This window comes from Ursus americanus, chromosome 19, assembly GCF_024610735.1.
Source record: "Ursus americanus isolate L20-20 chromosome 19, mUrsAme1.1.p, whole genome shotgun sequence".
NCBI lineage: Eukaryota > Metazoa > Chordata > Mammalia > Carnivora > Ursidae > Ursus > Ursus americanus.
Genome location: NC_142145.1, coordinates 2293985 through 2320299, shown reverse-complemented (window position 1 = coordinate 2320299; position 26315 = coordinate 2293985). Strand labels below are relative to the sequence as shown.

At 49.8% G+C, this 26315-nt stretch overlaps 1 protein-coding gene across 1 annotated transcript; it reads left to right on the top strand.

The window, feature by feature from the left end:
* Positions 1–6194: 6194 nt before the first annotated feature.
* Positions 6195–18377, top strand: GALR1 (galanin receptor 1). The gene is made up of 3 exons (XM_045790374.2): positions 6195–6860; positions 11095–11160; positions 18060–18377. Exons 1-3 carry the CDS (start codon positions 6195–6197, stop codon positions 18375–18377), a joined length of 1050 nt encoding a protein of 349 aa, XP_045646330.1.
* Positions 18378–26315: the final 7938 nt, after the last annotated feature.

Below are 26315 nucleotides of genomic sequence, written 5' to 3'. Positions count from 1 at the left end.
AAATTTCCTAGGGTCCAAAAACAGAGGAGGTGAGTGTCGTCGAGGCAGGCGATGCTGAAGCCATTCCAGCACGAGGGCTTTGCCCCGCTCCGGAACCGAGACTCGGGGGAGCTGCTGAGGACAGGCCCTGCTTGCTGCAGTAAACAAGCCATTCTGCTACACATGTTGAATCATTGTGTCGTACACCGGAGACGAACATAACGTTACCTGGCAATGAGATCTCGGTAATAGAAGAAACCGATTCCAAAATCCACGGGGGTTTGATACAGGACACGGAGATATTTCAGCCCCATAAAGGGCGTTGCTGCTCGGGGTGACTTTCCCGTCCGTGACTCGGGATCCAGCCGGCTCCCCTCTGTGGCTGGCCCCCGGCAGCTGGCATCCTTCACCATCACAGGCAGGGGAGAGAACACGGACACCAAGTGTGGGCTTCTCCCTGTGCTGGCCTGGACGTGACACGTCTCTTCCTTTCCTATTTAACTGGACGTAACTCATCGTACGGCTCTGCCCAGGAGCTTGGGGCTGAGAAGTGCCATCTTACGTGAGCCTGGACTCGGGGAGAGGACTCTTAGGTGAAAACCTGTAGGTTTGCTGTTGTTATTTAATTTCCGCTGGATAGACAAGGTCTTGGATTCAAACAAGATGGAGAATTGGAACTGGGACCCCTGCAAACCCCAGGATCCTTGCAGGGCCGCACCTTCCGTGAGCTCTGCAATCTCTCCTGCCCGAGGCACACGTCGGTCAGCCTTTGCTGGGTCAGGCTGCGGCAACCAGCCGCTCACAGCCACCAAGGTTTATCTCTTGCTCAGGTGATATGTTGGTTGGGCTCAGCTGAAGTTCTGCCCCACGTGAGCTTGTCCAGGAGACAGCCTCCTGAAGCAGCCCCTTTTCTGGGATGGGCCACCTGTGCGGAGGGCACGAAATCGCCCCTGGCTGGGACTCATCCCGCCTTCGGAAGCAAGCACGCACAGGCACCCAGGAACGGCAGGGGTGTTATCTTCCAGCAGGGTGATGGCAAGCAAGCAAACAACGACCAAAATACAGCCTCTAGAAGACTCTGTACCAGCTTCAGAACTGGGTAGAGAAAAAGGATTCTCTGAGAATTTATGCCACGTTACCTCCCTCATAGAAGCTTTGGAGTCGAATTCATATTCACATGTCCTGAGACTCAATAAGCTGAGATATTCATGTAAAAAGTTCTGAGTTGATGGAGCCATGGGGATGAATGGCAGAAGCAAACAACAACACTTCGTAAGAAAGTACTCTTTTTTTTTTTTTAAGATTTTATTTATTTGACAGAGAGAGACAGCCAGCGAGAGAGGCAGCATAAGCAGGGGGAGTGGGAGAGGAAGAAGCAGGCTCCCAGCAGAGGAGCCTGATGCGGGACTCGATCCCAGGACTCTGGGATCACGCCCTGAGCCGAAGGCAGACGCCTAACGACTGAGCCACCCAGCTGCCCCTCGTAAGAAAGTACTTTTAACTCAGGTGCCGTGAAATTCCCACAGACACATCCTTGCCACGCGGAGATCTAAGGGGTGAGACCAAACACAGGAACAACCAATGGCACAAGCCACAGGCCACAGGAAAGGGGCTCCGTGGAAAGACTGAACAGCACACTCAGGCTGCCAGGAGTTCAGAAGCGGGAATTTTCAGAATATAATCTTTGAATAAAAAAGAGACAATATTTACAAGCTAATGGCCGAGAATTTTCCAAAATTGGTGAAGCATGTGAATCCCCACCCTCAGAAATTCAACAAGCCCCAAGAAGGAGGAACGATGACAACCGTCGCTGACATCCAAGAGAAATGATAAAATACCAACTATAAGAAGGTGTCACAAACTGAGAAAAAAGTGAAATTGTCCACAGAAGAGCGACAAAAACCAAAGCAGCTGAATTCTCAAGAGCAAAAACAAAAGCCACACGGAGGTGGAATGAAATCTTCCATGGGCTGAGACACCAGGGCTGTCCACCGACCCACTGCCATTCAGTGACAGGGCCAGCAAAACACAGCTCCAGGAACGATGAGCACATCTTACCGTTGGCCCTCGCTCAAGGGGAATTTGAAATATATTCTCAAGAAGGAGGAAAATAATCTCCCAAGAGGCCTAAGATGCACACAGGAGAGTGAAGGAAATAAGCATTGCTGTGTGGTATGACAATGGCCATCGTGCCTAATGGGGGGGGGGGGCGTCCAGTGACTGACACTGGACAGGAGAACCAGGCAGAACAATAAAGGGTGGCCAGAGTTAGAAAGATGTTCTGAGACCTTGTCTTGTGTGGAAGGAGGATAATAAGAGTGGTTACTTTGAACTTCTGTTAATTGTCAATATTCCAGTCATTGGTGGAATGAGTTCCCCCCAACCCCAGACACACCTTGTCTACTCTTTGTCTCTGTCCAGTAAATGGTGGCCCCATGCAGGCTGCCAGGCTCAAGCCCTGGGAGGCATCTTTCCCTCTCTCTCCCCCTCTTTCCCCCTCTCCCTCTTTCCCTCCCTCTCCCTCCCTCTCTCTCCCTCTCTTTTTCACTCCCTGTCATTTTCTCTCTTTCCCGTCTTCACACCACCCTGGTATTTTCTGTCGTCTACATTCCTGCAAGTTTTCTGGCTGGTCTTCCTTCTCTTTCCTTTGCTCTTCTTATGGCCTGTTCTAAACAGCAGAGTAATCTTTCCAAAACACAGGTTGAAATGCCCTAGTGGTTTCATCACGCTCGGGTAGAAGCCAAGTTCTGTCCTCGCCTGCCACGTCCAGCATCACCCACCCCTTGCCCCACCCGATCTCTTCTGAGCTCACAACCTAGAAATCTCCCTAGCTACTGACACCCTAGCAGTGCAGGCCTCCTTGCTCCTCCAACAAGACAAGCGTGTTGCTGTCTGAAGGCTGGTCTTTCTCATTAGAATGTTCTACATGCAGTTTTCCAAAGGTGCTATTGACTGAATGTTGGTGTCCCCCCAAAACTCACATATTGAAACCTCACCCCCAAAGTGATGACGGTAAGGGGTGGGCCCTTTGGGAGGTGATTAGTTCATGAAGGTGGGGCCCCATGAATGTGATCGGGGCCCTTATAAGAGGCCCCACAGAGCACCCATGCCCCTTCTGCCCTGAGGGCACAGTGAGAAGGTGCTGGCTGTGAACCGAAGCAGGCCCTCACCAGACGCCAGATCTGCAGGCAGTTTGCTCTCGGACTGCGGCTTCCACAGCTGAGAAATAAACGTCGGTTGTTTGTAAGTTACCGCGTCTAGAGCATTTGTTATGGGTCCTGCAGTGAGTGAGACACAGGCTTTCTGCTTTACCTCCTCCCAGTTCCCACCAGTATGTCAGCTTCTCGAAGACAGACCTCCTGATTACGCTCTATGATTCCACCCTCCAATCGCTCTTTTTCGCTTGTCCTGTTTTCTTCTCCCTCAGAGTATTTGCCACACGGCATAGTATGGTTTTGTTTCTTTTTAAATGTCCTGTCTCCATAATAAGACCTAAAATCCATGAAAGAAGGGGCTTGGCTTTGTTCATTGCTCTAGCTCCAGACCCTGAATTGGTCCTGGAGTGTAGCAGACGCACAAGGGTAACCAGCAAAAGAATGAAAATGGATCATATTCCTCCCCCCATTTTAAGATGGGGGGAAAATCAGGTTAAAATGCGATCCAAAAGCTGTCAAAACAAGGGGGAGAAGCAGAGGCATGGAAACGATACAAAAAATAAGTCCGCCTAGATCAGTCGTACCAATGAAAGTAAAGAGACTAAACTCACTAGTTAAAAAATAGAGATTGCCAAATTGGGTTTTTAAATAATCCAGTTATGTGCTGTTTCTAACAGATACCCCCTAAATCACAGGACGTGGGAAGATTGCAAAAAATACAGCAGATGAATAAGTAGCAAAGACCGTTGGTGTGTCTAGAGCAATAAAAGACAATTCACAGCCTAAGGCAAAAATCCGTGTTATCATACCAACCATATAATGTTAAAATAAACCAAAAACTCATTGTATATTATTGAAGAACCTATGTCTATGCCATAAATACGTAAAGAAGTGACTAACAGACAAGACATTTCGATTACCTGGAGATGGCGGGGTGGAGGTTGTGATTTGCAAAGTCGAAAAAAGCGGTTCCAAGTCTGTTGATGATATTTTTTATTATTCTAAGCTGGATGGTGGGCACATGGGTATTCAATATAATTTCATCTTACTTGTTCCATGTTGAAAATAGTTCATAATAATTAAAAACATCTCTTTCCCAAATCTGATTACAAATTACTTCCAATGAAACAGAGCTGCCCAACGCAGGATCCCGTGAATGTGTAGGTCGGAGAACCCCTTGGGGAGAAAAGCAATGGATGGACAAGGTTTGGAGGCACCTTCCAGGGAAGGTAAGACCCTTCTTGACTTAGCAAGATACTCTGCTACAAAAGTTACTTAAACTCAACTTTGTCCTCTGGGAAACGTGTGTGGGCATCAGAAGACAGAGTGAATACAGGTGAAGTACTTGCTCTATGGTGGGTGTTCAGAGAACTGCCTCAACATCTTCCTGGAACTTCCTCAAAATCCAGAGAGAGCAGGTGAGGCAGAATGAGAGCTGAATTCCCTGTGGAATTCCCTGCCGCCTGCTTCCCCCACTCCCCAAGGCTCAGCCTTGTGTCTGCACTTGCCCTGTTCTCCAAGTAATCTTTGTGTCACACCCACAGGGCGCACCGCACCCACTCGTCGTCCTTCGTCCTTCAGTGACCTGACTGTGTCTGGCACATAATGGACTCTCAGTCATCATTTGGAGAGTGCTGGAAACATACGTGGATCTTGAAGTGAATAGAGACACCTCATATCAACGCTGCAAATAAATGAACCCATTTCAGCTCTCTAGTTGGGAACTAGCAAGATTACAAACCAGGACGATGCTTACTCACCGCTGTCCTCCGCTCAGTTTCTTGGTGTATCCACATTTGACAACAGGAATGAAATACTAAACATGTTCTTTCCATCTCACAAATATGTCATGTCAGTACTTCTGTTTATGTCACTCACATGAGAGCCACAGAGCAAAACTGATCTAAAGTTGGATGATGTGAACACGACACCTTTAATATTGGTGACGTTTAGAATGAAAACTCAAACAGGTCATTCATGTTTTTTCCTGCTTATTTCCTCCCTAGCGGTGGGAAGGGTGGGCGTGGGATTAGGGATTTTACAGAACTCCAGGTTGCAGGGCCAATAGCTGATTTCTGGGGGTTTAATCCCTGGGGTTTATTCCTGGGGCAGGGAGTGCTCTCAGGGACAGCCACCCCAGGAGCCAGAAAGATGCGCAGCGCTAGCAGAGCGGGAGGCTGCGCACCCCGCCGCCTCCCCGCCCCGCGCGTGCTGGAGCGCGATCGGCTCGGCTTGGCCGCCCGGCCCTGCTGCACCCGCAGCTGCCGCCTTCGCCGGACCCACGCAGGTCCGCACCTTGCAGAGGCGAGCGCACGCGCCTGATTCCTGGGAGGAGGTGGGCGGCGACCATCCCTTTAGGACTCCTGCAGTTCTGTGAGCGCTGTGACTTCCGGGGGGGGGGGGGACAGGAGAGGCCCCCAGGGGCGCGGATTTCAGCCGGCTGTGTTTTCTACTTCTCAGTTGCAACAGAGAGGCCCCGGAGCACCCCCTCTGCCAGCCTTCGGGAAAGCGCAGAGAAAGCGCTTGCCCTGTTGATCACTTGGAATCCCTGCAAAAATTGGGAGGGAGACAAGGCGCCGCTGGCGTGGAGGCGCGGGTAGCCCTCTCCGCGAACTGGCCGTGCGCTGCTGCGCGCTGGCTGTTCCCCGGGAGCGACGCGGGAAGGGAGCGGCTCAGAGCAACAGGTGCAGCCCAAAGCCACTCCCGGAACGTGGGAGAGGGCCAGCAGGGACCAGGAACCGGTAAGGCAGGCGCAGAGGGGTCTCTGCCCCTCTGCAGTGCACTGGCGGGTCCCTCCTCCTGGGCTTGGCGGCCGCGCAGAGGAAACCTCGCGCTCTCAGGACTGCCAACCCCCGCCCGTGAAGATCCCGATTGGGGCTCCTCGCAGGCGGCCTCGCACACAGACGGTGCCAGTAGGCTCAGCCGCAGGGTGCGTGCCCATCGCGGAGCCTCAGGATCCGAAACTCGCCCTCTGCGCGCTTAGGGTCGGGACCCCCGGCGTCCTCCGAGCCTTCTTCCTCAGCAGGAACCGTCGCCAGGGCGCCAGGGCGCCCGCGGGCCATGGAGCTGGCAGCGGGGAACCTCAGCGAGGGGAACGGGAGCGGGCCCGAACCCCCCGCGTCGGAGCCCAGGCCTCTCTTCGGCATCGGCGTCGAGAACTTCATCACTCTGGCGCTGTTCGGCCTGATCTTCGCGTTTGGCGTGCTGGGCAACAGCCTGGTGATCACGGTGCTGGCGCGCAGCAAGCCCGGCAAGCCGCGCAGCACCACCAACCTGTTCATCCTCAACCTGAGCATCGCCGATCTGGCCTACCTGCTTTTCTGCATCCCCTTCCAGGCCACGGTGTACGCGCTGCCCACCTGGGTGCTGGGCGCCTTCATCTGCAGGTTCACCCACTACTTCTTCACTGTCTCCATGCTGGTCAGCATCTTCACCCTGGCCGCGATGTCGGTGGACCGCTACGTGGCCATCGTGCACTCGCGGCGCTCCTCCTCCCTGCGGGTGTCCCGCAACGCGCTGCTGGGCGTGGGCTTCATCTGGGCGCTGTCCATCGCCATGGCCTCGCCCGTGGCCTACCACCACCGCCTCTTCCACTGGGAAGTCAGAAACCAGACCTTCTGCTGGGAGCAGTGGCCCAACCAGGGCCACAAGAAGGCCTATGTGGTGTGCACCTTCGTCTTCGGCTACCTGCTGCCTCTTCTGCTCATTTGCTTCTGCTATGCCAAGGTGGGCGCACGGGGCGCGGGCAGGGACAGGGCGGGCGGCGGGCTCGGGGCCTCGGGTAGCTCCTGTGTCCCGGGCCCCTCTAGGACCCCCTTTGCCCTCACCTGCTCCAGTTTTCTGGGCTGTTCCGGGATGGGAACGTCCCCACTGCCCTTTGCCCTCTCCCGGTGGAAGGTGTGAGAGAGGGTGTGCGAGAAAGTTACTTGGAGTCTGGGAGCCGCTGGGGAAAGTTTGCAGGTCACTTCCCAGAGGTCCCGCCTCCCCTGGGACTCCCGCCACCACAGCCCTGGATCCTGAGTTTGACCCTGAGAGCACCGGGCTCTCAGCAGAGGAATCCCGCAGTTTTAGCCACTCTCACCCAGCACCTGCGCGATCCAATCTGCGTGACCAACTGCAGAGCCGCGGTGAGCGCGCCCCCTCCCCCGCGCTCGCCTGGGGCTCCCGGTGGTCGCGCAGGTCCCCTTCCAGCTCTGCGAAGCCCCGGCTCCTGGCGACAGCGCTTGGAACTGTATTTTACAGAAGCTTAAGCTTGGTAAACCTGAGTGCTAAAAGAATATTTCTTCACATCATCTTGGCCTGAGTCTCCAGAGCACTTTGGGTGGAAGGGTTTCAATTCTGTTTAGAAGGGTTGTGCAGAGGACATGAGCTAATTGAGGCCTAAATCCCTCACTCTCCTCAGCAGTGCAGTTACTGACCTGTCTGGACCAGCTACCCCTCCCCCTTAGCAGGAAAATTGCTCCCACCCTCCCTTCACAAAGCTTGGCAGACCTCAGCAAAGTCGCCTCCTCTCTCATTAATAACTCGGGGTTTTGACAACGTCATACTGATCGAACAGTCTTCAACTTTTTGGATACACTTGTTTGTGTTTCAGTAAAAATATATGCTTAATCACTGGATAGTGATGCGTGGGGTTAAAGCCCAACTCCCCAACCTTGAGTACCGACACCATGAGGAAAATATCTCTGTAGCCAACTTGTGGAATTCCCAGCATTTTATTTTCATTTTTTTCTGTCTCTCATTCTGTTTCTGATAACGCTGTGACTCTAGGGCCATGAGTAACCAGATCACAGAGAGCAGTACTTACATTCAATTCATAAAGTATTTTTCCCAGCAAAAGGCTTTACTCGAAGCCCCTGGTTTCTGTTTTCCCCTGCTCCATAGCATCTATCTAGAGTTACGTCTGCTTGAACAGTAATATTTTTGGGTATTATCTGAAGGAATGGCCTGCAGCAAAGGGTTGTATGTAAAGAAACACAGAGGAGATAGGCAGGATCGGGCATTTGGAAGACAGTTGTAGCTTAGCTCTTTGCAGAACGGCCGGTTTATTCACTTAGCCTCCTTCAAATGTGAAAGGAAAAACAAACGTGGTTCTCCCGGTGCATCGACAGACATGAACAACTGTCTTGCTGGGTCTGCACAAGCCTGTGGGGGGAGCATCCGGAAAAGGGTTTGGGAGGAGCAAAGCAACGGACCCGGATTATGAAGGTGGTGGATGGTTCAGGAAGGGTTCTAAGGCAGAGGTTCCAGTCGCTGAGGGAAGACCTTGGGGGCATGAAGCTCAGGACTAGAAGTGTTTTTAGAAGATTTGGTGGTGAATTCATAATCACCTAAAGCAGAGCTAAAACATACTCTTCTTTCACTTCCCAGAAGTCTCTAGGTCTTCTTGAGGAAAATGAAAAGGCAAACTTTTAGGAAAAAGTAGTCTACACTTCTGTCACCTAAGAATTTATGAAAGTCACACATAGGGCCCAGTTTCAAAATAATTGTAAAACATTCAACAAATACATGATCTTTGGGATACTTTTTACATGGAGATAGTTTGCTTTTAAGCATAACTGGTCATTTCTTTTAAATTCAAGGTAATATTTGCAGAGTCACTCCAGGGCCTGCAGAAGAGCTTAGGTGTTCCTTCCCAGCTGCTTTTCTTTGCCTCCATCATTAAGAAACGCTGGCCAGCTAACGATTCTTCTTCTTGAATGTGAGGTTCAGGACTAGCTGATTCTCCAAGGCCCAAGACCGATGGCCGCCATGAAAAAAACACAAATGGCTGAAAAGTCACCTGAGATTACATTTTTTCCTTTTTTTTTTTAACTCAACAAAGGAATTGCATTCGAGTATTGCCTTCTACTCTCCAAACCTCATGACTTTGTGTAAAACAGTGTGCCAGACGGTCCCTTAGAAACAGTCAGAATGCCCAGGCGGGCGTGTGCTTGTGAAGCTCCCTTTTGCATCGGGCTGGCCCCTCCCTCTCTTCCCTTGGAGGGAATTCTTGTTCAGGACCATATTCCATCTGATAGGATGTGCCCACCCGCCAAAGTCTCTCACATTCCCAGAGACATCAGATGCCCAAGGTGACCTTGGCTCAGGTTTGAATGTATTCCTCCTACATACACTCCTAAGTGTATAGAACCACGGAGTGATACCATCATGACCTCATCATCCTTGAAAGAATTGCAATTACAACCCATCATGATACCTTTGATGACAAGACCTCATCAAATATATATATATCAATATATGCATTATAATACATCAATGTGTGCTCATATATGGGTTACTGAAGGGAAACAGCAAAGAATACTATACTTGGGTATTTTCTCCACTGACCACTCAACAACATTCCACAGGTGGCTTGAAGGCCCTGAGATGTGATTCGTGAGTTTGTTGAGGAGTGAACAGACCCTTAGGCAGCACTGTGAAGCAGATAACATTCGACTTTTCTGTTTGGCCTCCTCTCCAGGTGTCCTTTCTGATTTTGTTTTGCTGCCTACCCTCTGTTCTCTCTTCTTGTCCCTTGTCCTCAATGACCAGTGTCCTCCTGTGGTCTTGCTGGGAAGGCTGCCAGCAAAGAAAGTCACTGCGCCTGTCCTCTCCAGACAAGATCCTGCAAAATCTCTTCTGATTTTCTTTTACAAATTGGGACCCCCAATTTCTATTGGCAGAACGGTGAACTAATCTATCATCAGTGTGTTGAGAGCAATCCTAAATGCTACCGTGCCACGTGAAAGACCTGTGTTGTTGGAGATAATGCTAAACCACTGTGGGAGTGAGAAGTAGTCCAGCAGGGCTGCGAATCTGGAGCCAGAAATTCACACCCCAGTGATGTCTGCTTAACTTGCTTGGAGCTCATGAATTTGGTAAATAAATCCTGTAGTTTCTTAATTAGGGTTTAACTGATCACTCCAGAAGTCCTGCATCGAGCTGAGTGAAGCAGGCTTAACTGTAAGTCCAAATTGATCGCACTATTTCCATGCTGAGGTGCTGGAGGGAAACAAAGTATCTGGAACGTGGTTTCTAGTCCTCTCAGAGCTTCACTGGGCAAGCTACGAAGCCCTTAGTCATCCAGAGGCTAATTTTTCCTTCGATGTTCACTCAGATGGTTTATAAAAATGAATCCCATTATGAGTCTGCAGGGTTGGCTCTGTTGTAAATTCCTACATAGAACCCAAATGTTTCACGTCGTTTCTCCTGAGTATTACACTGGCAAGAGAGGGCAAAAATAGTTCCTCTAATGACCGAAGCCAGCATCTCTCAGGAGATCCTCTGGCAGGGATGTTAATTGTAAAACCTTGCTAAACTGTCTATAAATCCCTGGAGAGGCTGAGTCTCCCACATGCGAGCCTCCACGCATGGCACAGGGGGTAGAATTAGAATGAAGAACTCAAGGAAAGCAGGTGGGTGGGAATTTGCTGGAAGGAGCCCACGACAGGAAAACAGAAGAGTGAGTCGAAGCAAACGTTGGCCGCACGCAAGAACGAGCTGCTTACGTCATCTTGATTTGCTCGCTGTCTTTCTTTCCCCGTTGGGTGGGACTGGAAGGAATTCTCTAGTTTCTCCACACTTCTAGGAGTTAGCATCGCGCCCGACATACAGCAGGGACCTGGTGATTGTTAAAATGTGGAATCTTGGGGAAACCGAGGTAGAAGGTAGACCCGTAAGGACTCGTATATGGGTAGCAGTGTGGCACTTTCTGGACAAAACCCCAGAGCCACACACCGCAGAACTCTGCGGACAGATGCCTTGAGCACAGACTGTCCCTGGGTTCTCCTGAATAGCAGAGAAATAGTTGCAGTCGGCGGGCAGTACTCATCGTTTTGTCGCACCTTATGTGCCTTTCACTTCGAATGATTTTATAAGTGATGTGATTACCAGGTCAGAACGTCAAGAATCGTCAGTGCAAATCAGACAAGGAACTGTGGGCACGAGGCAAACGGTTTCATTAGTCTGTGTTTTCCAGGTCCTGAACCATTTGCATAAAAAGTTGAAGAACGTGTCAAAGAAGTCGGAAGCGTCGAAGAGAAAGGTAATAGTCACACGTGTGTCCCCGCGTGTCACGGTAGGCTGTTTTTATTCCTAAGTATCCTGATATCCACCCACTGCCTGTGACGTTTCGGTTCCTTGGTACAGACATTTGAAGTGAACCTCTGACGGCGAGGCACAGGGCAGGGATGGAAGGTCAGCTGCTGAGGGCATCACAGGTGCCCAGATGCTGCCTGAAAACTTAGATCCAGGCTTGGAGCGGTGAGGAAACAGGCAGCTTTTTGGATTCGCTTTGGGAGGTGTGTTCTAGGTTGGCTGGGACAGAGGGTAGAGTTGCTGACATCCTAATTTGCACAAAACCATTTTATTGTGTGTTTACCATCGCTGATGTGAGTCCAAGAGGCTCTGGCTTAACTGTCTTTTCGGAGAATGTTACTTTAATCTCTTTCTTAAGCCCCCAGATCGGATGCATTGTCCTCTCTTCCTCCTGGACTTCTGCTGACGCGGGTCCTCAGGGGAGATGGGGGAGGGACCCGAGGGGACTTCTACCCACTTTTAATTGTCTTTCTCATCCCGTGAATCCTGATTTAAGCAAGCTTCCCCTGGGTCATATTAAAGCATCTAACATCCTGGTATTTATTACAGTTCACATTTTGAGGAAAAAACCATGTTGCAAATCAGGATTAATCTAACTCTTAACGATACCTATAGAATCTCTGACTTTAGAAAGTAGAGTAAGAGTGTTGGACAAGATGTTTCGGGAGGAGGTTATAGCCATTTTACCCACAAATGTGAGTTATCGCAAAGTAACGTGTTTGCGCTTCTAAATATGTATGATGATCGAGGATACATCACTGGCAGAACTTAAAGTTTAATCACATTTATTTTTAAAAGTCCTACTTAAAGCACAGCTCTTCCTGACTTGCCTTGTGTGTAATATGGCTGAAAACAAATCCTTTCTCAGACTCGATAAGAAGAAGTGGTAGGAGCTGGATGAAAAGGGTGCCGTGTAGCCTGCGTTCCCAGTACGGTCCTGGGGTGTCGTGATAACCACCGAAAAATAAAAGGTGCAACGTAAATAACCAGACTGTCTTCCCTCTTCCACTCACTGACCTGTCCTTACATCTCAACAGTTATGTAGGTTTTATTTTACATTTCTGGATCCCTGTAAGCAGCCAACAGAGCGTTCCCTTGTAGGAGTAGAGTCAGGGCTAAAGCCAGTCTTTCCCTTCTGTTTTCAGCGATGTTGTTATCCTGGAGTATTTCCTTTTTTTTTTTTTTTTTGGTCTGCCTTTTAGTTGGTCCTCTGAGCCACTTGTCTCCAAGAAAATGATTCATTACAAATAATTAAAGATTGTCGTTTCCCCTGGGAGAGTTATTTATGGAGCCCCCGCCCTCCAGGAACGAGCTGACCCATGGGACTGGAAGGGGCTGGCGTTCCCTGCGGCAGCCAGCTCTACAGTGGGACGGACAGATGAGCCGGGGCGGGGGGGGGGGGGGGGGGCCCACGGAGCGTCTGTGGAAGGACCTGGCCCGCCGAGCTCCCGCCCAGCTCATGCCACTGGGCCATGCCAAGTGCTTATTACCCACGCACAAGATTCACGCTTCCCCAAGGAAGGAGTCAGGCACTTCCTTACCATTGGCTGCCTCTTATTTGTGGGCTGTGGCTCCTGTGAGTCTCTGTATTTCTGAGGTGTTACAGAGAGATGGCGGAAGTCCCCTCGAAGAGCAAAGCGATGAAAAGAATGAAAATAGATCTTGTAAGAAATAATTAGAAAAGCTTCTGCTCTACGGTGGAAATCTCTACAGATTAATTTAACAGCTTCTGTGTTCGGTTTTATAGATACGTACGTGTGTGGGGGTGTACGTACATGTACGTGTGTATATGCATATATGTGTGTGTGTGTTATGTGTGCTGTAGGTGAAATACGTGCGTGTGTGTGTGTATGTGTGTATTTTCTGCATTTATGTAAAACGTATGTGAGTACATGTAAATATGTGTATATATGTGCATGTATATATTATATACGTATGTATATATTATATAGTTATAGATTATATATGTCAGCGTACATATGTGTGTATGCATGTGTACACAAAATAGATGTGTGTATATGCATGTGCGTGTATGTGCACACGTGTATATTCTAATTATATGCGATATGCCTGTGTATATATGCACACGTGTGTACACACATACGTATATGCACGTTTATTTCATCTACACATGTATGTGTACGCACCATATGCACATGTGTCAATGTAACTCGTATCACAGGAGACGATTCAGCGTTTGGAGTTGGGAAGGAGATTTTCTCGTCCGCTCTCAGAGCCTCTGACCCTTAACAGTCCCTGAACAGATGTCGGCTCTCCTTTGATACCTTTAATTGCCTCCTTGTTTGTAGAGAACAAATAAGGTGTGGAGCTGGCAGGGGTGTGCGTGCCAGGTCTGAGCAGGAGGTAGCGGGGAGGTGCAGGGAGCGGTAGGAAGAAGGAAAAGGGTGGGGAGGCGGAGGAGGAGAGGGGAGAGAGGTCTGCCAGAAGCCTGGAGGCAGAGACCTTCCTGCAGGTCTCAGCGCATGGAGAGCTGGTGCTTCGTACGCCCCGTCCCTGGGGACAGGGATCTGCCTGAGACAGACGCTCGTGTCCGCTCAGCCCAGCTGCACTGGTTTGCAGTGCGGCTTCGCGGTGGGGGTAGAGCTCCGTGCTCCCGCTGTCTCCATCCTCGCGTGCAGGTGCACGATGGTCTCGGGGTGGGGAGTGAGGCCCTTCGCGACTGACACACTCAGCAGTCACTCCGCATGTTTGGAGGAGCGTGACCTGCACGGTAGAAATACTCGTAACAGTAGTGCGGAGCCCCGTGGTTGATGTAAAGCTCTGCGGCACACGAGGAAGGGTTTCCTGGCACGAGGCTGAGTGGATACGGGAACACCACTCCGAGCTCGTCTCCGGAAGACTGACTGCTGGGCCGGCTGGAGCACGTCCGATGGGCACCTCGGAGGGGAGATTAGAGGCTTCCTTGACACCTGTCCACCTGGCTTCTTTCAGCAGCTGCCCCCCAGCCCCCAACCCCAGCTTGAAGGAGCTCGGCAAGCTTTTTCACTGTCATTTATACATTTAGGAAATGTTTTCATCATTCTCTTTTTTCAGCTACTGTTTTCTTCCCAGCCAAGCTCCATTAGACATATTGTGAGGAAGATTCTTTGAAGAAAGAACAGATGTCTCGGATGACTTTGAGGAAGAACATCTCACAGGAGGAAGAGAGATTAATATTTTTCAGATACTGTCAGTAGAAAGAGAAAAAAAACCAACAAGGTTATAGCGCACCCAGTCTCAAGGGTAGTAAGTTAGTATAGAGTTTTTTGTGTGTAACTTTAAAGGATGCCTTTTTCTGTATCAAAAGTTAATGTTGGGGTTCGATGCACTACATGGACAAACAAGGGAAGTCACAAATAAACTGGGTATAACCCGTCTCTGACTAAGGCCGTGGTACTCGAAGAAATGAAAAAAACATCATGTAAGGAATTGAAAGCGATCAGCTTCCTTCTCCACAGAGGGGAGTTCTCCCATCACGTGCTGACATTTCAAACAGAGAGCAAGGAGCTCGCCCCGTCTCTCCGAGGCAAAGGGCAGGTGCGGCCTTGGGGGCTGTCAACGCCGAGGGAACAGCATTGCCTTTAATTTGAGATGGGGAAGATTATTTGCTTCTTTTGTGGCTTTTATGGATTCACCTGTGGTTCTTCAAACACCACGGAGCTTCTCAGAAAGTAGGTTCTTGGAAAGACCCTCCTGGGTAAGTACCTAACAACCTTATCAACTGCCCCGTGCTGTGGGCGGGGAGGCCCAGGGGGTTGAGTTTGAACAAACAGCGTCCTGGGTAATGACGGGCACACGGAGATCCATGAGTCTCGGGTCTGGGCTTGTCCGGCGCGTTATTCTGACCAGCTCTTTACGGTAGAGATGGTGTTGTCGGCACTGGTCGTCCGTGTTGAGAGTGGAACGCCTTGGGCCGTGATGGAGGCTGCCGTTCTGCCGTGTGGCCTCAACCACATGGCCCCTCAGCAGGGCCTGGGAGGGAGAGAGACAGAAGAAGACAAACACCTGTCTCCGACGACACCTGGACATTTGCCTAACTGCTGCTGAGGCTGACGGGAGTCGGCAGGAAGCCTGCGGGACCGAGTGCCCAAGCCCGGGAGTGGGGCGCTGACGCGGAGGCCGGCTAAGAGGGCCTCAGCTCTGCGGGGCCGAGATGGTCGGTGAGCAGGGAGATCCTGGAGAGCAGTCAGCGCGGACGCGCATTGTCTTTTGTTCTTGGGGAAAGCCTTAAATACCTGATCGAGTTTAGGTACGGGACAGTAAGTAGCCTTTCCCGATATCTATTGTGAATTGTAATCCTGTCGTATTCAACACGATGGGGAGACCAAGAAAAGAGCCTTGTTCGTGGCTCTGACAAGATCAGGGGGAATCACTAAAAATTCAAAGGTAAATTTGGAATGAGCTCCAAACATACATACATTTAAAATACACCGTAGTCACGCATGTGACCTTCGCCCTACGGACTGTGGTACATTATGGATCTTATCAATAAGCTGCTAGGGTCTGTTTCTGTCCTAAGCTTGGCACTTAGTAGAAACTTCCAGAAAGAAGCAATGAAATGGGATATCCAGAGGGTATTTTGGTGAAGTAGAGAGATGTCCTCGTTGTCTTAGAAAGAGAAGACGATGTGTTCTGTTCTATTTGTAGGTATAATTGTGTCTCGATCGTTTTTGATTAAATCATCTGGGAATGGAATCTCTCATACACTAATGGATAAGAGGGTTGATAGCAGACAATCTGTTAATACATGTGAGCAGACTTCTTGTTTACTTTCTGCGTCATGCAGTGAGCAGCTTTTAATGTAATCCTGCCACCCTGTAAAAAACCTGTTGTCAGATTTTACCCGAGTCGTCGTAAGTGTTTGAATGATGAGGCACGCTCAGAATCATTTCACTGGGGCACCGTGTCGAGGCCCAGGGAGGTTATGTCATTTCTCTAAGGCTGCACAGCTAGGTTATGGCTGACGTGAGTCCCGGGCTTCCGCACAGTCCCTGGCGCCTTGCAATGGTGAGCCGTCCTGTCAGCTCCTGCCCTCCTGATGCGTCTGCCCTGGGCTTGCCTGAAATCCGCTCCTGCAGCGCGTGCCTCCACCTGGTTGCAGAGTGCCTGCCTTCCAGCCCACGGCTCTGGCGGACACGCGCCGCATGTGGGTTCGCTGCCCGCGCTGGTCCTGTGGCCGTGGGAGGCTCACGGCTGCCCTCCTGGGTGGTGGGCGTCTGCGGTGAGGTTCTCATTCCTGAGGCCGGTGGAGGGGGCCGCAGGGCAGGGCGCGAGGCAGCCCGTTCACCTCCTGCGTCCTGCCCTCGCTCCAGGTGAGGGCAGGAGAAGGAGCGTCCCTGTGCTCTTAAACCTTCTTCTGTCCGTCCTCCCAACCCTCCTTCCCCTTGTCCATCCATTCCAGTTGGTCGGGATTTGCTCTGTGTGGGAAGGAAAGCTCTGGCGGGGAGGTCAGGGAAAGGTGTGTCCTTACACTTCCCCATCTGGGGTGGGTGCTTGTGACCGGTGTTTCAGACATCCGTGTTTCCACTCCACGAATCCAAGCAACAGGGGCTTAATCTGAGAGAGAAGATTCTCAGATTCAGGCAAGGGGCTCCAGGCATGCACCTCTCACGTCCTCCAGATTCCCTTCCCTGATGGTGGTGACCTGGCTGCTGGAGCAGCCGAGTGCAGGGGGCTGGGGACACGTCCGTGCATCGTTCTGTTGGGGGCCAGGTGACCACTGTCTTCTGGGGCTTTGATTGCCCGCCCAAGTGTCCTGACGCCCTGCCTTCCCGGCAGCCCGGGGAGCGGCGCAGAGCGATGATGGGGCTGGTGGTGATTATGCACACTTTGCAGGCTGCCCTCTCCCTGCGTCTGAGTGTCCATAACATGGGTTTGGGATTGCGTGACCCGGCTTCCTGCTCTAAGTTGGCGTTTGGCTCTGGAACACCAGGCACCTATCTGCCCATTCTAAATCTCAGCGCTCTCGTCCCGGCCCCGTGATCCCGATGGGGTCTATGTCCTGCACACCAGCAGCAGTCACCCACCGCTGCTGCGGTGCCGCTGTGACCATCAGCAGTCAGGACCCCGCTTGGCTCCTGAGCCACCATGTTGCAGGGGGGGCAACCTTTCAAGGAAGGAGGGAGCTGATTGTGTTGTATTTTAGTTTAAAAAATATTAGGGGAGCAGCACACAAAGCCGGCTGCGGATGGGAAGCTGGAGGGCAGCCTGCTCCTGTGTTGAGGTCCATAATCAGGCACGGCTTTCTTCCATCCCCTGCTTGGCCCAAATCTCAAGGGAAACACGTGGGTCCTGCCTCTGATTTAGGGGCAGCAAGGGAAGGGTTGTATGCAAACCAAAAAATGGGGCTCGTTGGCCCCCAGACGGAAACGGAGCTGTCTGTCTGGAATGCATCAGTGGCGGGGTGGGGGGGGGGTCTTTCACCTGCCAGAGTTTAACCAGGAGAAACACAGAAATACGCGGTGTGTTGAGGCCGCCGTGCGGAGAGGGTTCGGGCGCTCACCTGAGCTGCCTCTCGGGTGACACAGTCTCGGCGTGGGCTCTGCTCAGAGCTTGGTGGGTTTCAAGGTCACAGTGTCCAATCTCTGCACGTTTGTATTCCCAGCATCCAGAGTATACTTCCCGTAATGCACATGCGTCTCACATACATGATGAAGTGACTCCAGCACGTCCCAGACAAGTCTGGGACAACAGCATTTTGTGAAGTCACGGCCGACACGAAAAGCAGATTTAGTGTCTGTCTGACTCCATGGCAACACACATAACTGAGCTTAGAGCGTGTTTCAAGCTCCGGATTCTTCTCCTGTTGTAACTGACGCGTTTCCTCTTGTCTCCTTCTCCTTCTAGACCGCGCAGACGGTTCTGGTAGTGGTCGTGGTTTTTGGGATATCCTGGCTGCCGCACCACGTCATCAATCTCTGGGCTGAGTTTGGGGTTTTCCCGCTGACCCCCGCCTCCTTCCTCTTCCGAATCGCAGCCCACTGCCTGGCGTACAGCAATTCCTCGGTGAATCCCATCATATACGCTTTCCTCTCGGAGAACTTTAGGAAGGCCTACAAGCAGGTGTTCAAGTGCCGCGTTCGCAACGCAGCCCCGCTTCACGACGCAAAAGAAAACAGAAGTCGAGCCGACACCCCGCCGTCCACCAACTGCACTCACGTGTGAGCAGCCTGTCCGTGTGGTCAGCGCTCGCCTGTGCGGTTTCGGTCCGTGTGGACCCGACGTAAACCCACGGGGGGGGGGCGGGGGGGCGCTTAGCCAGGCTGCAACTTCTCAGCTCACAAAGATTTATGTCATTTTAATTCAAGTCCACTTGGTTTTAAGAAAAGTACTTTGATCCATTTAGGAAAGCTCTAGGTCTAGTAAAGATTATTTCTAAATTTGATTTCAAAAACAGAAGTGCTCCCTAGTTTTATGCCTCTACAGAAAGGTAAGTTTAGTTGAGTTCCATTGATAATTCGGGGCGTTCACAGAGTAAGGAATCGGGACCGATAAATACGGTCAGGAGTATTCGCCACCTACAGGCTGCAGCAAATTTATTTACAAACACGTGTATGCGTTAATTCTTCAATTTTAAGAAAAGAGGTAATGTCGTAAGCTATGTGTTTTCAAATATGATCATGGACACATGATGAAAGTTTTACCTGAATTTTATTTTTGTGGCCGTTTGTATAGAGACACATCTGTTAAACGGAAGTAAGACTTGGCCAAGTTTATTTGCACAGACTGCGCTCGTTCCTGCCTGTCGACGGGACGGGGTTTCTGGGGCTGAGCGGCACCCGCGTGTCGGCCTGAGGTCCGTTAACTATCCCCAGAGGCCAGCGCGGTGGTGTCCCAGTGACTCGGGGCGCCAGCCGTGGGCAGCGTCCTTTAAACTATCCTGTGCAGTAAGCTTTGTCGAGTTAACGAAAAAACAAATCAGGGAAAAATGCCAAATGCAACTATTCGAAGAGTGGAGGCTTCAAGTGAGATTTGAAAAGGAAACTGGTCATTACAGTTTTACAAATTTACTTGCCCGGAGTATTAGCTGTGCCTCGAATGGAACTGAGCCGAAGAGAGTTAAAAACCGAGTCAGCGAGGACGCTGTGTAGATAATAATTTCTATGGGGCCAGAGAGAAGTCAGAATTCAGTAAGCCACGGGTGGCAATGGGCATGGCACGCCCAGAAAGCACACTCGACGTTTGATTCAGGTAACGCTTGAGGAACTCTTCTGAACAGGCGTCCCCAGGAATATATGTCGTACAAAGAAATGCTTTTGTCATTGAATTTGTGCTAATGTTAAATGCACATTCGCCCCAAATATTACTTCCCCTGGAAAAGTTAATTTGAGGTGAAAATGATCACAAGCTGAATTTCAAATACAGTTTTCGTGACAATTTCATATTTATTCATATTTACAATGAAAGAATGGGATGAATAGGTTAAATTACCCTACCTTAAAAGAGTAGTTTTCAGACTATGGGACTTTCATCTATTTTAGGAGAATACGAAAACAAAAAAACCTAGAAAAAAAGTCTTTAGCATAATGTACACCTGTGTCAAATCAAGATTCCATATGAAATATCAAAGTTTAGATTAAAAAGAACTTGATATAGTCTTTGCATGTTAACTTCTCTAGCTAATGAAATGATTGTCACCAATTATATTCCTCCAACAAGCCGTATTTACATTTGCAATGGTACAACTGATTCTCTAGCCAGAAGAGGAGAAAACTCTTTGGAAGGATGGGAAGTCATGAGCTTTCATGTTTGGTGGCCGGGGAAAGAAGTTGTGTGTATGTGTATGTGAGTATTTTAAAGACTAGTGTAAGTCCTTTGCATGGAACATTTTTTGCACTTTATTAAATACAGCAGCAGAAATACTGCATCCTGACGATTATACCTCATGGGCTTTGTGGGACTTGAAGCTGCCGTGCAAACACCCAGACAAGTCGTGCGTCTCAACTCGCACAGCTGTGCGGACAGGTGCCTCCTGCCTTTGAACTTGCATGGTTGACAAAGGCTTCCTGCACCACGGCTGTGCCTCGGTTTTCCTCTTCCGATTCCTCCACACATACATGGACGTATCGAGAAAAATACAGTACCGGATGCTGCTAATTTCTAAGTAGCCTGTGGAAGATGGGCTTCCACGTGACGTATTTACTGACCCAGACGGATTCTTTTGGTTCTTCCCATGTGTTGTGGCAGGACGGGAGCTAGAGGCGTAGCCCTGGAGTCAGGGCTGGTACCCGCGAAACCTCAAATTTGCTGAGCATAGACGCAAATCACTTCGTTTTGTAGTTAGAGGGGGCATTTTTCCTGCCCATCATCATTCCTCGTCTTCAGAGCGCAGGTGGTCGCTTGTATAACAAATTCCAAAGCTGATGATAACGTGCGTCCCGCGAAGATCTGACCCTCGGTGGAGCCGTCCGCACGAGGAGTTCCAGGACGGTAGCAGACTTCAGCTGCCCAGAGAAGTGTCTGGTGTCTGCTTCCTAGGGGCTGGTTTTTATAAGATATAATTGATTTGACCAATTCAGACGCACCTTTGCTTCCCTCACTAAATGCAGAAGGCCTCCCGAAGACACGCTTTTTCTCTCAACAGCCGGACTAAAGGAGAAATACTGTATTTGCCTTTGAAGTCGGGCTACTTGAAAACCAGGTTTTTCAGTGAACTTCAGAGAAAATTGATGTTTCCCCTTAGATTTGGCTGCCTCAGTATCCCAAGCTGGCTGTAATTTTTCTGGACATTTGCTTTCACATTTAGAGGCGGCCTCTGGAATAGTAAACAGCCAAATCGCCGGCAGCTTCATATGTGCGCGCCCCGATTTCAGTCTCCTTCTGATGAGAGGAGAGGTGGTTGGAAAGTCCTTCCCCATCTGCCTTCCCAGGAGCTCCCATCAACAGCTGCTCTCTGCTGCTCTGACCGTGTGCGTGCTCAGAGGCCATGCTCCGAATATTTTAGGGTCACGTTTTTGCTTTTAATGCAATTGTTCTATGCACACATTGGGAGTAAGACAGTCATTTCCTTCTCATCTTCCATCCACTTCGTCTTATGCTTTTCTTGACACTTGCGTGCACCCCGAGTTCCTCACTGTGATAGCGACCGTAGTGGAATCCCTCCTTCGACTCCGTTACACCGAGTGACAGTGAGGAGGGGAGGTGGTTGCTGAGTTGCACGAGCCACTCAGGCTACAAGCCGCTTATGAGTCAACTGTCACTTGGGGTATGGCCAGTGAGCTCATTGACCCTGCGCCTCGGAGGAGGAGACGGAGGAGACGGTGAGGTTCACAGTTCCCGCTGTCAGCTGAAAGCCACGGGCAGGCTTCTGGGAGCAGGAGAGACAAGCCCGGCTGGGCCTCCATGTCCTTTCCACAGACGCCCGGACGCTGCGGGTCCCAAAATGCTCGTGCTGGAGCCGCATTGCATTGAATACAGTAGTGGATGGCGTCACCATATTCCTGCTTAAAGGGACTCACTAAATGCATGTATATAAACTACACAGTCATGTAATTTGGGTAAATATATCACTGTGGCTACTTTCTCTGGAAACGTGTCATCTAAACTGTGTACATTTGACCTGCACTGACCGCAGATTTCTCCCAGGTTTTACATGTGTGAGTGGCTTTCTAGATAGGGCAGTCATGTTCTTCTGGGCCATTAAGAAATGCTGTGTATTAGGTTACTTGTCGAGTGGATGTTAGTGACTTCTTTATGTCAAAAAGCCATATAAAGCAAGAGTAGGTGGCCTGAAATGCTGGTGGTTACCTATTGTCTTGGAAAGAAAAAATACAGAATGCAATTATATCTGCTTTTAATTTATAAAGTATCTTGGTTTTTCTTTTTTAGAAGTGGAAAACTTGAGCCTGACGAACAATTTAACACGCGGATAACCTCTTTGATGTGGCCTGTGTCTGAGAATGGTGTGCTGCTTTCTTTGTTTTCTTTGCATGGCCGGTTCACTCACACTCGCCTTTTTAACTTCGGCTGCACTTCTGGGATTCAGAGGCGGGCACATCTACTTGATTTTGGCAAGATCTGTAGACACATCCGCAGGCTCCGGGCATTTGCTTCGCTGCTGTGCTGGGCGCCACTCAGTGCTGGCTCCTGAGTGCCCGCTCAGCACCCCCCCCCAGCCCTTGTTCACGTGCATCTGAGAGCTTGGGCTCTGTCCCGGGTGCAGCTGCAGCGGGAGCGGCCATCCCGGCAGGTGGGGAGTGAGCTCTTAGCTCTTGTGCACGTTGTGGAAATAACAGCTGGACTTCCTCCGTCTGTTCTAACGTGGGCTACGTTTCCCGTATATAAACAATTGTATGAAGAACTGGTCCTACGGTTAAAGGTTTCAATGTCCCTTTTGAGGTGGAAAGCCTCATCCTTTCTGCTGGCAAACAGCTTTTTGGATATCTCTGGGTATGTTGCGCAAGTCCGAATTTTCAGCATTGGAGAAGTCCGATCACCAGCTGCTGGAAGAGGTTGGAACTGGGATCCACCCTTCAAAGTCCTTACTCTCAGGCACTGGTGATCAATAAGGTAACATAAACTGGGGTGAATCTTAGGGTCCACTAAGGGTTTTCTGGGGACACGCACTACAGCACCTTATTTCAAGAGACTGCATATTGACTTTTAAAACGGAACCATTTCTGTGTCATTGTTTGAAGACCATGGTGGGTCTGTGAAGCTCTTTCTCCCCCTTTGGTGAGCTTGTTTTGGGTCGCCAAGGTAACCTGCCATCCGGTGGGTAAAGATGGGATGGCGCTGGGGCTGATCCTGGTGAAGAATGGATTGTCCGGGAGCACTTTGCAGTGTGGTAAGCATCAGAGCCAGTGTGAGGCACACGTCCAGGCACGGGGAAGGTAGTGGAGGCACATCTTGCACGGGACTGGTTGTGTCTGTGCGGCCAGGCACACCTGTCACCAGCACTGCTGATGTGGCAGATGACGTAAGGAGTTTTGTGGGGACGGGATGACTGTCAGCCCCTAGAGAAAATTCGTGAAGTCCCTGCTTACGGAGCATACGGAGTGGGGTACCAAAGGTGAAAGGGGAGGCCTCCACGGTGTAATGGGCTGTGGCTAGGACCTAGAGGATCACTGAAGGTTCCAGAAATTGCAGAGCGTCACCTAAACATTGGTTGCAAGGCCTGCTCCTTGGGGCCCTCGGGCTCCGTAGATCTTCAGGGCAGTGCACCGAGGAGGGAGAGCCGGGGCCGGGGGCGAGGACGCTGGGCTCCTCCTCTGCGGGTCAACCGGAGCACGTGTGCCTCGGTGTGCCCCTGAACTTGCACCTCACATCTCACCGACAGCTACTGAGAAACAGCTGATCCAAGGCGACTTGCGATCTTCCAAATTTTCTTCGTTGAGGGATCCCTGAATGACCGACACTTTTCATATCTTCGTTTTTTTGGTTGGACTCATGACTTTTTCCTGGTTACCCTATCCATATTTCTCCCTTTCACAGTGGATTGTCAGAAACACAAGCTTTTAGAGAAAATTACCTTTGTAAGGATCACAGGTCACCGCTTCCTTCAGAGACTCGGAAGGCTGTGGACCCGGCCCTGGGCACATTTGTCCTGAGGGCCCTGTTCGGAGAGATGGCTCTGGTGACACCACACCCGCAAGAGCTCCCGTCACAGCAGAGTGGGGGTCGGGAGGTGGGCCCCTGGCTGCGGCCGCAGCAGCTCTCCCGGGCACGCTCCTTCTGGCGGTGCGGGATGAGTCTTCCCGCCCTACTCGGCGCCTCCCTGCATCCGCTTTGCTAAGACCTTTGAGCAGGGGACTGGCCTTTCCGTAATCCCAGGGCGGCTTCGGATCGGCCATGACTGAAGATGAAATTTAGCCGAGCACCCTGGGGCACAGAACAGCCGAAGTGAAAGGATCAGAATCCAATTATAAATAGATGTCTTACCATTTAACCTGCTAGTGGGTACCACTAGTTAAAGTCTCCTCTTAGAAACGACCAAAGTCCAAGAAAGCAGAAGTGCATGGGGGGGGGGGGTCATGCTGATTTTCAGTGGAAACCTTCCCATCTTGTTAGAAAGAAAATCGCTGTAAGCATGCAGTCGTGACCCGCTTTGTCCAGCTTTGACTAGCAGAAAGTATTGATGACAACGGGAAGCATGTCATTTTCCCACTAAGGAGACTGTTGCTGGTGTCTAGACGTAGCTAATGAAGTGAGTTGCAGTGATCCCGCTCGGGGTCCGGTGGTGCACAGTGAGACGGGTAGGATCTCTGGGCGCGCGTGTCCTGTCTGCGGAGCCTCAGGGTCCCGTGGGGAACCTTGCAGGGAAGACTGATATTTTCAAAACAGCGCTAACGTGGATAAAGAATTAAATTTAATAATCCTCTCAATATTAAATCAGATTATAATTTAGGAGTATTTACAACCTGAAATGGATACATAAATACTATTTTCCATATGTTGATTTTCTAAGAGTCATGTTTTATTGCCATATATTTCATAAACATTGAAGATTTGACATTGAGGTTTAGAAATGCAATGTTTCCTTGAAAGTCCTTGGCAAATCTTTTAATTTCTTAGGTTCCATCTGCCTGCGTGAGGAGGAGAGCTGTGCCTTGTACAAAGGGTCATGGACATTAGGGTCCTTCAGGGAGGTTTGATGTAACCCTGTTGGTTAGCTGCTGCTTGAAATGCCGTCGTTGGTGTTCTCACATGTAAGAGGAGACTTGAAAGGGGTGAACGAGTCTCGAAACAGAAACACATTGGAATGAACTGGGAGTTCTGCAGAAGGTCCCCTGATGCCCTGGCCTCAGCCTAGAGTCGTGGTTCTCAACCTTTACCAAGGATCAGAATCTCTTGAAGAGCTTGTTAAAACACATGACTGGGCCTCACCTCCGAATTTCTGATTTGGTGCACTTCTAACAAGGTTTTGGTGATGTTGATGCTGCAGGTCTAGGGACCACATTTTCAGACCTCCGTCCTGCTTTGATTGGGGTAGAGATGGGGCCCAGGCATCTCTGCAAGGCCACAGGCACACTGACAGTTAAGAGCCACTCAAGCTGAGCAAATGGCCCATGCACATCTAAACTTCTGTGATTCTATGAAAAAGAAATAGCTTACATGGGGTCTAAATCATTCAGATTTTATTGTTTACATTGATCAGATTCATAAAATATTCATTCACCTGTTATTTTAGCCTATCTGCAGAAATATACAGATTTTCAAATTGTGAAGGGGTTTAGTAACTTACATGTAAGGATTTCAGAGATTATCATATTTTTCCCTTCCAAAAATAGCTTGGTGGAATAGAACATTACATTAATTTTGTCCCCTCCCCCAATATAGAGGGCTGAATATAGCATTCCAGTTGTTACATGTGAATTTTTGAACTCAATGTTTAAGTTAAATATGTGTGTGTCTTTCTGTGTGGCTGCTGATTTTTCACTACATTATTATCTCTAAGAGATAAATGTAACTTCTCTGTCTTTAAAGTTTTTCAGTTTATTATCTCCTGATAACGTAGTGGTGGGATAAGGAAGAAAATCTGTGTGTATTGAGTTTTTGTTTTACTGATGCTCTTGCTTGCACACTGCTGGGTACGTAATGGTGAGCACGGGTCTTCTTACACCAGATGCTGTTACAACTACTCTCCAAACTTTGTTTCTCTAAAATCTGTCTTATCGTCTATAAATCTAGCATGAATATAATGTATAAGTTTAGCATGAATACCAATAACCTTACAAAGCCAAACACCAAAAATTGAGCTTATATGAATCCATCTCGTACCTGACGTAGTCATCCCAAATCACTCTGTATTCTGCATGAAGTCGAGCTGGAATTTGTGATTTGAACCAATTTCTTGAATTGAAAATAAAACGTGTTCCTCGAAGTATTCTTATCTATGAGTATGCTGTTTTCAAACAGAGTAATTGCCCCGTTTTGTCGGGAATTTCCCGAGAGATAGGAATGCAATACTAAGTTGTTGGGTTGTATTAGTTTCCCTCTCGTAGGGGGCCGTCGTGGAAAGTACAGAGGAATCATGCTGGTGGAAAATCGACTATGTTGGTGAAAGTTCTCTTCCCACTTCCCCTCCTCTTCCTTCGGCCTCTCTTTCTTCCTCCTCCTCTTCGCTTTCCCTTTCTCTTTTTTAAAAAGAATACATGTCTATTG